At 38.6% G+C, this 13,612-nt stretch overlaps 2 protein-coding genes across 6 annotated transcripts in view; one reads left to right on the forward strand and one right to left on the reverse strand.

Annotated features, from left to right (window-relative positions):
• The window catches only part of NIPA2 (NIPA magnesium transporter 2), a 72,358-nt gene extending 62,452 nt beyond the window's left edge, over positions 1-9,906 (forward strand). Inside the window, exons 6-7 of the mRNA XM_039319625.1 lie at positions 8,358-8,401; positions 9,498-9,906. Coding sequence (XP_039175559.1) covers positions 8,358-8,398 — 41 coding nt within the window. The 3' untranslated portion in view covers positions 8,399-8,401; positions 9,498-9,906. The remainder of the gene's footprint in view (positions 1-8,357; positions 8,402-9,497) is intronic.
• The window catches only part of CYFIP1 (cytoplasmic FMR1 interacting protein 1), a 123,605-nt gene that overhangs the window by 28,991 nt on the left and 81,002 nt on the right, over positions 1-13,612 (reverse strand). For 4 of the 5 annotated variants that reach the window (XM_039319617.1, XM_039319618.1, XM_039319622.1 and 1 more), the window contains 7 exons: positions 11,415-11,532; positions 9,465-9,587; positions 6,470-6,595; positions 6,209-6,375; positions 4,796-4,943; positions 3,140-3,293; positions 933-1,089 (listed from right to left, as the gene is read on the reverse strand). In XM_039319617.1, the coding sequence (XP_039175551.1) occupies positions 933-1,089; positions 3,140-3,293; positions 4,796-4,943; positions 6,209-6,375; positions 6,470-6,595; positions 9,465-9,587; positions 11,415-11,532 (993 nt within the window). Of the gene's footprint in view, positions 1-932; positions 1,090-3,139; positions 3,294-3,517; positions 3,666-4,795; positions 4,944-6,208; positions 6,376-6,469; positions 6,596-9,464; positions 9,588-11,414; positions 11,533-13,612 lie in introns of all 5 variants that reach the window. The other variant, XM_039319621.1, reaches the window with a different exon arrangement.

Raw genomic sequence — 13,612 nt, forward strand, 5'->3', positions numbered from 1 at the left:
CAGCCACGCCTGTTCAGTGCCTCCTAAAAATGGCGAATGCATCGAAAAAAGGAGAAGAGGAAGCTACAAGGTCCCCTGGCAGGGAAAAAGGCCTTGAAAGAATCTCGCAATTTAAATCAAGCCCTCTTCCCCCCGTTCCTCAAAGGCACTTGCTGTTTGGTCGCGCAGCCTCCGCTGCGATCCAAATTTGCTTGCTTCCGAGGGAAACCTTGTGGCGTCGACGACAGTGGAAAAGGGAAGCCCTCCGGTCTGCCCGAGCTCCGAGGAACTCCTATTCGCCGCAAGCCAGCTGTCCGGCTGATCCGCGCTCCCGCAGATCAGCTCGATCGGAGCTAAAAGCCCCAACTGAAAATCGGCCTGTAGCCTGCTCCGCAGGAGCCTGTTAGGCTCGTTGAAGCCCAAAAGGCCTGAGTAATCTCTCAATAAGATAGTACAGTCCAAATTTTTCCAATTTGAGTCCAAATTTTAATAAAGAATAAGACACATTAATTTAGAGACTTTTGAATAAAATAAATTCCAATTAGAGAATCAACAATCAATTAACCTAATCTAACTGAGGAGCCAAAATAGTTGCGTCCTACTGAACTGAGATTAAGTCAATAACAGGAGGACACTCTCAGAGGAGGCGTGGCTAAAGTTCTGACTTAGTCTCATCTGAGCAGGAAGGCTGAGATTACTCACCAGTGGATTCTACATTCATCATGCTGGCGAAGCATGAAAGGAAGAATCCAGGCAGATTCAAAACAGATTACAAATGGAAAAGTGAAGCAAACTCAAAGGGCCCAACCCTTTTCCCTCTCTTCCTTATCTTAAAAGAGGGGCTCTATTTCACAATTCAAATAATTTTAAATTTTCCCATCTCATTTCTACTAACATTTAGTGATTCCAAGTCAATTACAAAACTAGAAGAGAAAGAACTTTATTAGCCTTACTCCATCATTGATGCTTCCTTGGTCTCCAAAATGTGATCAGTTAGAATCCAAGGCATAGACATCTCAATGGGGAACTGGATTCTTCTGCCCATTGTGAGCTCCAGAAAGAATTCCCTGAACCACAGCTGGGACAAATCACAGCACTGCTGGAGGGTTTCTTATTGAAAAGGAAATTATACTGAATTAAATTTTATTGGAAACCAGTGAGAACAGTTACTTTAATAGTGCAATGTTATAGAAGCACAACTGTGAAAGAGACACTACAGCAGCACATGAAGAAACTGAAACCACCATTTGGATGGAGTGCCTAAAAAGTTACTGTGAGCTGTTGCTAAGACAAATAGACATCAAAAATACAAATGGGTTTCTTACTGAAAACTTTGGCAGAGGAAGTATCATCAGTTTAATAGTACAGATGTTCTAAATTATTCTTCCGATTTGTGCTAAATATTGGGAATGTCACATTTTCAGCCCTTGCAAAAGAAAATGGGAATTTCTTGCAACCATCATTAGTTTATTTTATCTGATTAGATTATTTATCTTACCATATTTATTTTTCTGCTACAATATGCACTGATCAGATGGATATTTAATGAACAATATTTGTGTATAGGTATGGGTAGAAGGAATAGTTAAGAACAAATAAATTGTTTTCAAAACACAATCAGAGATGCCAAAGATTCCTTCTGGACTGCCATAATAGAAGACTTTTCAGTAAGTTAGAACACTGATTCCCAAACTTTTTATTAAGTTGTATACTGTATTACTGTATACCATATAAATGGTATACAGTAGAATTTTAAAATACATAATAAGGTAACCTAAAAAAAGGTAACAGAGGTAAGAAACAAAAAAAGGTAACAAATAATGCTAATGGCAGATTCACTCCAAAAACTCCAGAGCAGTGGTTCTCAACCTTTCTAATGCCGTGACCCCATAATACAGTTCCCCATGTTGTGGTGACCCCCAACCACTTATACATCACCGGGTGCCAGGGGCGTGGCCAAAGAAAAGGGGGAAAAATGGCGGACAGCCTTGTTTGGTGACCCCCGTGAAATGGTTGTTCGACCCCAAATGGGGTCCCGACCCACAGGTTGAGAACCACTGCTCCAGAGAATCTCAATTTAATGCTTGGGAATCAGTGACCTATCAACCAGCGCTGTTTCTGAAGGGCACTGAAATATAAACTCTCCCCCATTCAAAGCCAATATATTCAACCACATCATGTATTGAAAAGACAATGCTATATGATACGATTTGACTAGACACATGTCAGTAGGTAAATCCACTTGAACAACATGCTTCCGATTAAAGCCAATAATCTTGAAAATGGTGGCCAAACAAGGCAAGATACTTCTCTCCTTAGAAAAAGAAGGGAAAACAAACTAGGCAAACATTTTTGCTATTTTCATAGGATCAATATTAAGGTCTCTTATTTGGCAACTATTTATGAACAACAAAATCATTCCACCTAGAAAAATCTATCAAGTATATCAGTTGAAGCCTAGGGTTGTATGTAATACAGCTAGTCCTCGACTTACAACAATTTGTTTGGTGACCGTTCAAAGTTATAACGGCACTGAAAAATATGATTTATGGCTGTTTTTCACAGTTATGACCTTTGCAGCATCCCCATGATCATATGATCAAAATTCAGATGTTGGGCAATTGGCTCATATTTATGATCATTGCTGTGTCCCAAGGTCATGTGATCACCTTTTTGCTACCGTCTGACAAGCAAAATCAATGGGGAAGTCAGATTCACTTAACAACTGGGTTACTAACTTAACAAGTGCAGTGATTCACTTAACAACTGTGGCAAGGAAGGTAAAATGGAGCAAAGCTCACTTAACAAATGTCTCACTTAGTAACAGAAATTTGGGACTCAATTGTGGTTGTAAGTCGCAGATGACCTGTATCCTCAAATGTGAAAGACTTAACAAAAGTCCTATTGGACCAGACATAGGATCTACATAATATTAGGTTATGTTTGCCACCTTGAGTTATTTCTAAAAATAATAAAAGCAGGATTTAAAATAAATAATCCAGCATCCTGTTTTTCTCAACAGCAAGAAAAAACATGAGAAGCAGCTTTATTTAATAGTTTAAATAAGAGTAAGTTTAAATAAATCAGAAACATTTCTCCAGGTTGTGTTAGAAGTATTAGGACATGCTAAAGCTGAACACTGATCATCTATGTATCTTACCACTGAAATTTATCAAGTGAGTGTAGAAGAAAGACTCTCGATGGAATTTTTCAATGTCCAATATGGTGGGCCCCTCAAGGCTACTTCTCAAGGTTTTCTTGGAACCACTTTTGTCAGCAATGAGAGACTCTAACATGGTTCTCACCATGTAAAGCTGCATTATTAAAACAGAACATTCATGATGGAGGAAAAACATACATGGCACATTAGTTGAGCTTTACTTAATCTGCCAAAAGGAAGATTACTTCAATTTGCAACCTGATAAGAAAAGTAAAAAATAATTAACCTGAAGGTAACTGAAAAGGGGGAAAGCACTACAATTTGCAGTGAAACAGTTCATGGCATGACATTATTTAAAAATAATAAGCAATGCCTTACCACCAAAGTTTAAAAGAGTGGGATAGATGTAGGACTGTCTCAGAAACTTGTTTATCACATGCAATAACTTTTCCAGTCCCAGAGATCTGAGCTGCTTCAACAGCTCTGCATAGTTTAAGGACTCTGTCATAGAACGAACCAGGAAGAGCTAACAGAAAAGGAAAAGGCAAAAGAGGAGAAGAGAGACTCTGTTAATAAACACATAAGGGTAACTAGAGAAAAGGAGAAAGCACAAAATCAGACAAATGTACAGTATATTAGTTTGTTAAAACATGAATAGCAAGACAATGAAGAATACAGAACCCTTTGACCAACAAGAAGGTAAGAAATTTTATTTATTCAGCTTACTCATTTTGTTATAGCACATAAAAAGTTCTTAATTCTGTTAAAGAAGCTTGTGCCAATCAAATTCAAAGATAATTTATTTTCTTATTACAAAGATTTCTAGTTCCAACACAGCAATATATTAATGGGAAAGAACTGAAGATGCTGCAACTAACACAAAAACTACAAGCACAATTATTTCACAACTGATTGATTGGAATCATTTTTATTTTTCTAAATAAATAGGTAGTAGATAGAGAACTGTGAAAGAAAAGTAAAAGACAGTTAAAAAAAAGTTCAAGAAAAGGAAACTGATGACAGGTAACCTGTCCTGGTAAATTCTATTGAGAGTGCCACAAACATCAGTGGAACTGGACATGTAGCATACTCAAGAGGAAGTTCCCAAGCAAGAAAATTTTTAGTCTATAGCACAATGGTTATGGAATTCAGCATCTGTTCATTTATGGTTAGCACCAAGTCTTGTACGAGTTTGACATGAGCTTAATACATAATAATTAGACGACTATAATTAATTGGTACTTTTTATTTTTCTGTTCTAGCCAGGTAAACCAGAGCTTTAAGGTTTAACTTTACAGGATATATTCAGAGTTCTAAGTGGGAAAAAACATATTCCTCTCCTTCACCTCAATATAGCAACCGATTGAAAAACCCATCAAAAAGTTAAAATTTAAGTGGAAAATAGGCAATGATGTCTTTCAGAAAAAAAATCTTGACCATACCAAAAATCTAAACCCCACATTTGTATTTAAACAAAGAATTACTTGCACTGAATAAAAAAACAGCAGAAAAAAACATAATCAGCATAAAAAAATTACAAAATAGAATCTCTGCATGAAATTGCCTAATCCGGATGACATTTTATATAGGTTTATTTCACAGTAATTTCGGTTGTTGGTCAGTGATATCCAGGCAAGAATTAGTACAGGGAGTTACCTGAGTACTGGAGGGACCTACAGCACGCCTTGGAACTTTAACATCAAAGCCACTTTTGGGATCTTTCTCTCCCCTTAGTGCAGGATCATTAAATGGTTCGTGCCCACCTTCCCAGTCACACACAGTCTTTCTGATAGCCTGTAGGACACTAAGCATAGTTCAAGAGGATGTGTGAGCATCAGCTAGTCCTTAAGTACATAAGCAACTTGATATATGTTTCCTAAAGTTATTATAGGCTAATAATTGTGATATTAAAATACATTACCAACTGATAATGCTATCATTTTATAAATCATAGTCTGGAAGTATGCAAATTTTAAACCATGAGGAAAAAAAATTCTTGCCACAATAAACACAAACACAACTAAAGCCTCTCTCACATGTAACATATGTGATGTTGGTAGGTGAGGACCAATCCCCAACTAAGAAAACCAATTCATTTAGATCTTCAAATTATGTGATTAAACATAGGATGAAACTACATAAGATTTCTAGCTGACATAAGAAGTCTATTTATATATATTTGGGCTGGGCAAAACATATGAGCGTGTAATAGGCAGTTCTGGGATCTAGGCATAGACCAACCATTGTTTGGTTATGGACCTATTGCTACTCTAAAGAAACCTAACAGATTAGAGGCAAGTGGGGAAAATTAATTTTCAGTGTTCTTTTCAAGGATGTATTTTACCAAAGGCTAGTGTTATAAAACATAACTTCCAATTTCTTTTTCAATTTTTGATAAACACCAGGCCTATCTTGGATTACGGGTAGTCCTCAACTTACAACAGTTCATTTAGTGACAGTTCAAAGTTAAATGGCATTGAAAAATGTGACTTATGATCATTTTTCCAGTTACAACCTTTGCAGCGTCCCCATGATCATGTGATCAAAATTCAGGTGCTTGGCAACTGGTTCATATTTATGACCATTGCTGTGTCCCAGGGTCATTTTTGCAACCTTCTGAAAAGCAAAGTCAATGGGGAAGCCAGATTCATTTAACAACTGTGTCACTAAATTAACAACTGCAGGGATTCACTTAACAACTGTGGCAAGAAAGGTTGTAAAATGGGGCAAAACTCACTTAACAAATGTTATCAACAGAAATTTTGGGCTCAATTGTGGTCGTAAGTCGAGGACTATATTGCCAGTATATTGCCATCCAATATTGCTGATTGGTCCTGTCAATTGCAAAAGGCCACACTGCTTGGATCCACATATATACTACACAAATATATTTCAACATTCTAGGTTCTTGGGAAGATCTCAATGTGTATGAATGCCAACACCAGCTAAAGAACTGGCACTTGTGATTTCACATTGTTGTGTAGATAATAACAAAAGTGTTCCTGAATATTCACATTGATAAATGCTTGAAAGAAAAATATAATGGCATGAGATAGTGTCAGTTACTACCTTTGGATGACATTCTTCTTCTTTTTGATGGCTTGTCTTAATGGTTCTCTAAGTGTGATTTGGGCAAAGTCTTGGAGAGCAGCATAGATTGTATGACGAATGGCATGATTGAAGACGCTTTCCATCCTCCCCATCAACACCTGTAATCCTTTAATCATTGCAATAACCTGCATGGGGGGAGGGATGTTAGTTTTGTCTAATGAGGCAAATTTATAAGAGGACAAGCTAGAGACTTTGCAGAACTCATCTGCACTCTCTTACCTCTACAAGAGCAAATTTTTCTTCGCTTGTATAATTATAGCGAGTTGCTCTTTCATACTCCTCAGCATTGTCAGGGCAATCCTTGTTAGAATATTTGTCTGTCGGATGTACTAACTTCCACGAATACTGAAATCAACAAAGAAAATGAGAATGACACAGAACTGAGCAAAAGTAACTGAAATAAGCTAAACTTCCTATTCACTATTGAATCACAATAAATACAGGCTTATACCTCTAAACTAGCAGTTGAAGTGGGACTACATTCAACCTATTCTACTTAAAACAATAACCCTGTAAACTGCCCCCCCCAAATAAGCCAAGCAGGAAAGGAACTCATATATATGCACTGCTACGTTTATCTAGGCTCTACTGAATTGCCTTGATATAACTTTCAATCTAGATGAAGTGTCCATCTCAATCTAGGCCAAAGTTTTTCAGCCGGTTACATGTACTACCAGTGGTACTTTAGCACCTGGCAGGTGGTATGAGACCACTAGCCAAGTGTAGTGGGGGAGGGAATGAGCTAAAGCAGCACCGCACAGGCCTGGAGGAGATCAGCTAGAGCTGCAGGGCTTGACAGAAGCCCCAGGATCTGTGCCTGCGGCTACATGCTGATTGGAGCTTCCAGTGCACCCAAAAGAGAAAAGGAGGAGGACGGCGGAGAGAGGAGAAGCTATAAAAGGAGCAGGTTTTGGAAGCACAGGGAGAAAAAAAAACCACACGGAGAAAGAAAGAGAAGAGGCTTTTGTTAGCAAAGTGGTGAGGAGAGAGAGCAAGAGGCCTTTGCAAGTGAAGAGTGAGTGAGTGAGAGAGCAAGCAAGAAGCTTTTGCAAGCGAAGTGAGTGAATGAGAAAGGCCTTTGCGAGCAAAGTGTGAGTGAGTGAGTGAGTGAGTGAGAGTGAAAGAGCAAGCGAGAGGCTTTTGTGAGCAAGGTGTGAGTTGAGTGAGAGTGAGCAAGGGGCTTTTGCGAGCAAAGTGAGTGAGAGAGCGAGCAAGGGGCTTTTGCGAGCAAAGGGTGAGTGAGTGAGTGAAAGAGCGAGAGGGGCTTTTTGTGAGCAAAGTGTGAGTGAGAGAGCGAGCAAGGGGCTTATGCGAGCAAAGTGAGCATGTGTGATAGAACGAGCGAGAGGCTTTTGCAAGCAAAGTGAGAGTGAATGAGTGAAAGAGCAAGCGAGAGGCTTTTGCAAGCAAAGTGTGAGTCAGTGAAAGAGCAAGAGAAGAGCTTTTGCAAGTGAAGGGTAAGAGAAAAAGGGAAAAGTGAGGGTGAAAGGGAAAAAGAAAAGGCACTGACTTCTGACTTCCTCTGTTTCAGTAGAAGGAAGCATTAACATTGAACCTCAACTATTTACTTTTCCATATTATAAATTAGCCATTTTTATAACAATAAATGAATCTAACCAGTAAAGCCCAAAATCCCCCGCCCTTTTTTTTAGTCATCAGGTTTTTGACACTTTGCTAAGTACTGGTAGTACTCGAATATTGTCATGTCCTAAAAGTGGTACAATCTATGAAAAGGTTGAAAAGCCCTGATCTAGGCAACTAATTGCACCATAAGACCAGCTGTAAATACTTAAATCCAAACTGATACGTTAAAATGTAACAGCATTATACAGGATACCAGAATCAAATATAATACACCAAAATAATATTCATATTTGTATCACGGTACATTTAAAAAGGCAGTTATTAATTTTCTTATATTTTAAGTACCAATGCTATAAAATCACTCAAACTAATTCCTATCATTAAGAAAAAAACTCCTATAATTTGTTGTGAACTAAAAGTGAAGTTATACTGATGGATGTTACAGAATTTATACCCTTTCTCAGGGTTAAAACATGAAGTTCTATATAAACTTCTTTTGTCATTACCTCTTGTTCTGTTTCAGAAATCCCAACTTTACAAGACTATCAAAGTAACTTCTGTTAACAGGTATGTTATAAGCAATATTTATTCCATGGATGCTCTCCAGAAATTTATGAAAATATCCTATATTATGAATAATAGGCTATATATTAAATGAAGTACTCATATCACATACAATGTGGACAACTTTTTGAGATAGGTTCTATAGTTTCAGTTTTTAAATTTGGGGGAGGGGGCTCCAGGGCCTAAAAGGGCATGGCTGGTGTCGAAGTGAGTCCCTGACATAAGCAGTCACAAATTTGTAATCTGTATCTAAATTATTATGTTTGGGAGAGTTATTTTACACAGAATAGTCATTGGAAGCCTAACAGATTTATTTTAAATTGTACAAGAAATTAAACATTGAAAAAGCAGTTACCCTACAAAGAAAGCCACCATTTTGCCACTGAATTAGCAGAGCCTGATCTTGGGCTGCCAAGGTAGACCGGGTTTTTTGTTTTAGTATCCTGCAGGTGTCCTATGCTGACACAGAAGGCGTGGCTCTAAAATACTACTTTTGAAACCTGATTGTATCATAGTACAAAACTATTTATATATGTATTCAAAAATCTATAACAACAATGAAGGTGATTGATCAAATATGTGGGCCTGGCCTAGAAATCTGCAAGGTTATTATATTGTATGAGTTGTCAGCTAGAAAGAATAACTGACAATTATTCCTTCTAGCAAAGGGCACATACAATAACTTTGCAGATTTCCAGGCCAGACCCACATATTTGTCACCAGTTGTGTTGTGGATGGGCACAACACAACTACTATTTGTGCTATATTCTCATGTGACTATGATGAAAAGAAACTTGGGTCCCCCAAATCATGCTGAGTTGACTGGTGAAAAAATTGCTTCACAATTCACCAATGTAATATATGGCCATAATAGCTATGATAACTTTAGATCTGCTGAAGATATGACTATCCATCATATGATTCTTAGTTACATATGATTCAGTTACATTGTTCTGGAAATAACCATTAAGATTTTATTACTAAAATGCAATCTAAGATTACAATTATATAATGTTTTTCCTTAATTTCTCCTTTAAAACTTCCTACTATCTATTTTTCCACATACCACTTCCATAACATGTGCACTCCACTGTGATAGAAGTTGAAGACCCTGAAGAGAAAGATCAAAAAGTTTCCTATACTCAGCGTCTGTTTTCTGAACTTCTTGACGTCCTGATCCAGTCACCACCTACAATGGAAGCATGACTGTTAAATGATTTTATACAAAATGAAAGCCAGGTTTAAATGCACAGAACATATATACAAAGAATCTTTTTATTAAGTGAGAATTTGTGATGGTCCAATATTATCTTTATTCATTTGATACCCTCAAAATATGTTGCTTTACAAAAGTAATGTCCAACATTTAAAAGATCTGGTTTAGTTGGATAAGCCATTTGGAAATTAAATGATTCTGTTCCATAGCAGTCTATATTCTTGCAAGGTTTCTTCATGTAAAGAGCATGCATGTCAACATGGTACACGACAATATATTAATTTATAACTAGGATGCATTTATATCATTACTTCTTCCTACAAAGTTATTTTGATCTAGAATCCTTATGACTTGGTAAGAGGGTGAGGTAGAATATATAGCATAGTTAGAAAACCAGGTTCAAAAATCTTTTGCTGGTGGTTTCAGTTACATTTCAGGATCCAATGGAAACACCAAAAGCACATTTGGGAACTGAATCCAACAATCCTCAAAAAAACTCATCGATGGAAATCATGTTGTTTATGCCAGGGGTCCCCAACCTATGAGCTGCGGCCCACTACCAGGTTGCAGCCTCTTGGCCAGTGGGCTGCGGAAATGGCTGGCCAGTGCATGCACGTATATGTGCACACTCCCCCCACTCGCACTAGCACTCATGGCCTCGTTTGTGCATGCGTGCAGGCATGAATGGGGCTACTAGTGCAGGGTGGGTGTGCGCAGTCCATTTGCGCATACGCAAATGGGGTGCTACTGCCACACTGGTGTGTGCGACCCCATTTGCGTGCATGCATGCACCAATTTGGAAGCTGCTCTCCTTCCCTCCAGGCAGCGAGCCTGGAAAGGTTGGAAACCTCTAGTTTATGTAATTAACAAATCTCTGTCTAGATTTTAAGAAAAACCCATTTTCAAAAAGAAGCATTTGTTATAAAACAGGAATTCAGAAAACTGAATTCATAAACAGGACTGTACTTCATACCCAGAGTAAACTTTTTATTAACATAGAATAGGAATAAGTTTAAACCAGCGGTTCTCAACCTGTGGGTCGCGACCCCATTTGGGGTCGAACGACCATTTCACGGGGGTTGCCAAACAACGCAGTCCGCCATTTTTTCCCCTTTTCCTTAGCTGTGCTATTCCCTTTTATTCTATTGGCTTTTGAAAGCCAATAGAATAGACTCTCTTGAATAGAGTCTAATTCTATTGGCTTTCAAAAGCCAATAGGAATTGTCCAGGCTGTCTCTGCCCTGCTGAGCCCACCAAAAGTCCCAGTCTGCAAACGATGCTGCAAGTTGTCTGCAGCGAAGGCGAGCTGTCTGGAAGTTTCCACCCCTCCCTGCTGAGCAACTACTAAAAATGTAAGTAAAAGAGGGATGGGAGGTGGGAGGCCAGCAGGTGCAGGGAGGGTTGCTGGCGTGTGTGGGGCCCGGCAGGTGCCTTACCTCCCTTGGGCTGGGCCAGCTGGTGGCCCAACTGGTGGTCGCCCTGCGCCGTCGCTGCCCCTTGCCAGCTACGCCTCGGCCAGCGCAGGGGGCGGCATCACGCATGCGCGGCACTCCCTGCCAGGGAAAGTCCTTGACTTACGACCGGTGGCTAGTCCTCGACTTACGACCGGTTGGGTAATCCTCGACTTACGACCGGTTGGGGGTCGCGGCATTAAAAAGGTTGAGAACCACTGGTTTAAACGGTCTCTATAAGGAACAGTTATATACTAAATCTCTAGTATCTCCTGATTGAAGCATGCAAAATAATTGATCATAATATAAAATTATCTGTTTAAAATGTGCTTTCCACTAATCATCATACCTCACTATTGCTGTAACGAGCCAGTTCTGAAATAAAACGCATGTGATCATCTCTTATCTGGATCATTTGCTCACAGATGTTGTATTGGGGACTACTGCCAGAAGAAGTACATGTCCATCTGCAAGAGAAAAACAAAATGTGAAATGATCACATTAATGAGAAGGAGGAAACTTCCAATTAATAATTATTTCAAAACATTTTGAAACTACTTTTGCAGGAACTAAATGATATACAACTATCCCCCATTTAAAAATAATATAATTTAAAACATAAAGTAATATAGCAATCCTAAAAACTAATACAATTTTAAAGGCTATATTAAGGAGATGCAACTTAATCAGACTCAATGTTTTAGGAATGTACAGGAAAAGCAACGTGAAACAGATTGCTCCTGAAGATCTTCATGTTCAAGCACATCTACTTCCTCAGACACAGGCAGGACAAGAAGCAATGGATGGAAACTAATCAAGGAGAGAAGCAACTTAGAACTAAGGAGAAACTTCCTGACAGTTAGAACAATTAACCAGTGAAACAACCTGCCTCCAGAAGTGGTGAATGCTCCAACACTGGAAGTTTTTAAGAAGAGACTGGACAGCCATTTGTCTGAAATGGTGTAGGGTTTCCTGCCTGAGCAGGGGGTTGGACTAGATGACCTCCAAGATCCCTTCCAACTTTATTATTATTATTATGGATCATTGCATAGTCAGCCAGATGTTCAGACTGGATTTGGCATTTTGTCTACCTATCGAGTCCTTACCCAGGACCTGGGATAGGCAGATGTGGATGTTTGATGGTATTACAGGTATTGTCGCAGGATAGAAGCAGTTCCTAGTAAGGCTGCCTTTTGCAATTGACTAATAGCGAATTTGTCAATGCCAATGGTGTTCAAGTGGTGCTCCAGTTGTTTTGGGATTGCACCCAAGAAGCCTATCACTATTGGTACTACCCTTGCTTGTTTTTGCCACAGTCTTTCTATTTCTATTTGTAGGTCTTTGTATTTTGTTATCTTCTCCAGCTCTTTCTCTTCTATTCTGCTGTCTCCAGGCACTGCCACATCCACTATCCAGACTTTTTTTTCTTTCTTATCGACAATTGTTAAGTCTGGGGTGTTATGTTGCAGGTGCTTGTCTGTTTGAAGTCTGAAGTCCCAGAGCAGTTTAATTTTATCATTTTCTATGACTTTCTCTATTTTATGATCCCACCAGTTTTTGCTTACAGGCAAATGATATTTTTTGCAGATCTTCCAATGCACCATTGTTGCTACTTTGTCATGCCGCTGCTTGTAGTCAGTCTGTGCAATCTTCTTGCAACAGCTTACCAGGTGGTCCACTGTTTCTCCAGCTTCTTTGCATAGGCGGCACTTACTGTCTGTTGCTGTCTTCTCAATTTTGACTTTATATGCATTTGTCCTTAAGGCTTGGTCTTGTGCAGCCAGAATTAGTCCTCGGTCTCTTTCTTCAATTTTCCTGCTCTTAGCCATTGCCAGGTCTTGTTATTATCTGCTTTCCCAGCTATTTTTTTAACGTATTGGCCATGTAGTGCTTTGTCTTCCCATGCCTCTATTCTGTTCTTCATTTGGTCTTTCTTGTAGGCCAGTTTGGTCTCTCCAGTAGTCAGTAAGCCTTCCTGATATACTAATTTCAGTGCATCTTCACAATTGTTTTTCAGATATTCTTCCAAAGCCATTTTTTTCTTCTTCAACCATCTGATGATGATGATGATGATGATCTTTAAAGATTAAAACCAAAACTCCAAAATGAGATCAGAAAACAGTGGTAACTATTATTGTCCTTACACGAATTGGTGCTATATTTTGCACCAATCAAAGCTCTTTAAGGACAGCCTCACGTGGTGCTAACTATTGCTGGGATGATACAAAAAGAACCCTGAAGAAAACAATGTTTTTAATAAGGCCAGTACAATTGGAGAAGTTGTATATAACAAGCTATCTGGCTTCTTTTCCTCAGTTTTGTTCACTAAATTCTTGCTGAACTGAAATATTTGACAACTGCTATAGCATGCAAATATACACCATCATAAAAGGAAAATGTAAATGTAAACCACAATATAAATTTCTCAATTATTACAAATTGTAATAGAATTAAGCATAAATACAGAAAATGGCCATTTCACATATAATTTCATTTATTAGATAAGAGAGATAATGTGATCCATATCATCTTCAATTTGGCCCTAAC

This window comes from Crotalus tigris, unplaced genomic scaffold (genome assembly GCF_016545835.1).
Source record: "Crotalus tigris isolate CLP2741 ecotype Arizona unplaced genomic scaffold, ASM1654583v1 scf7180000023606.2106662, whole genome shotgun sequence".
NCBI classification, from domain to species: domain Eukaryota; kingdom Metazoa; phylum Chordata; class Lepidosauria; order Squamata; family Viperidae; genus Crotalus; species Crotalus tigris.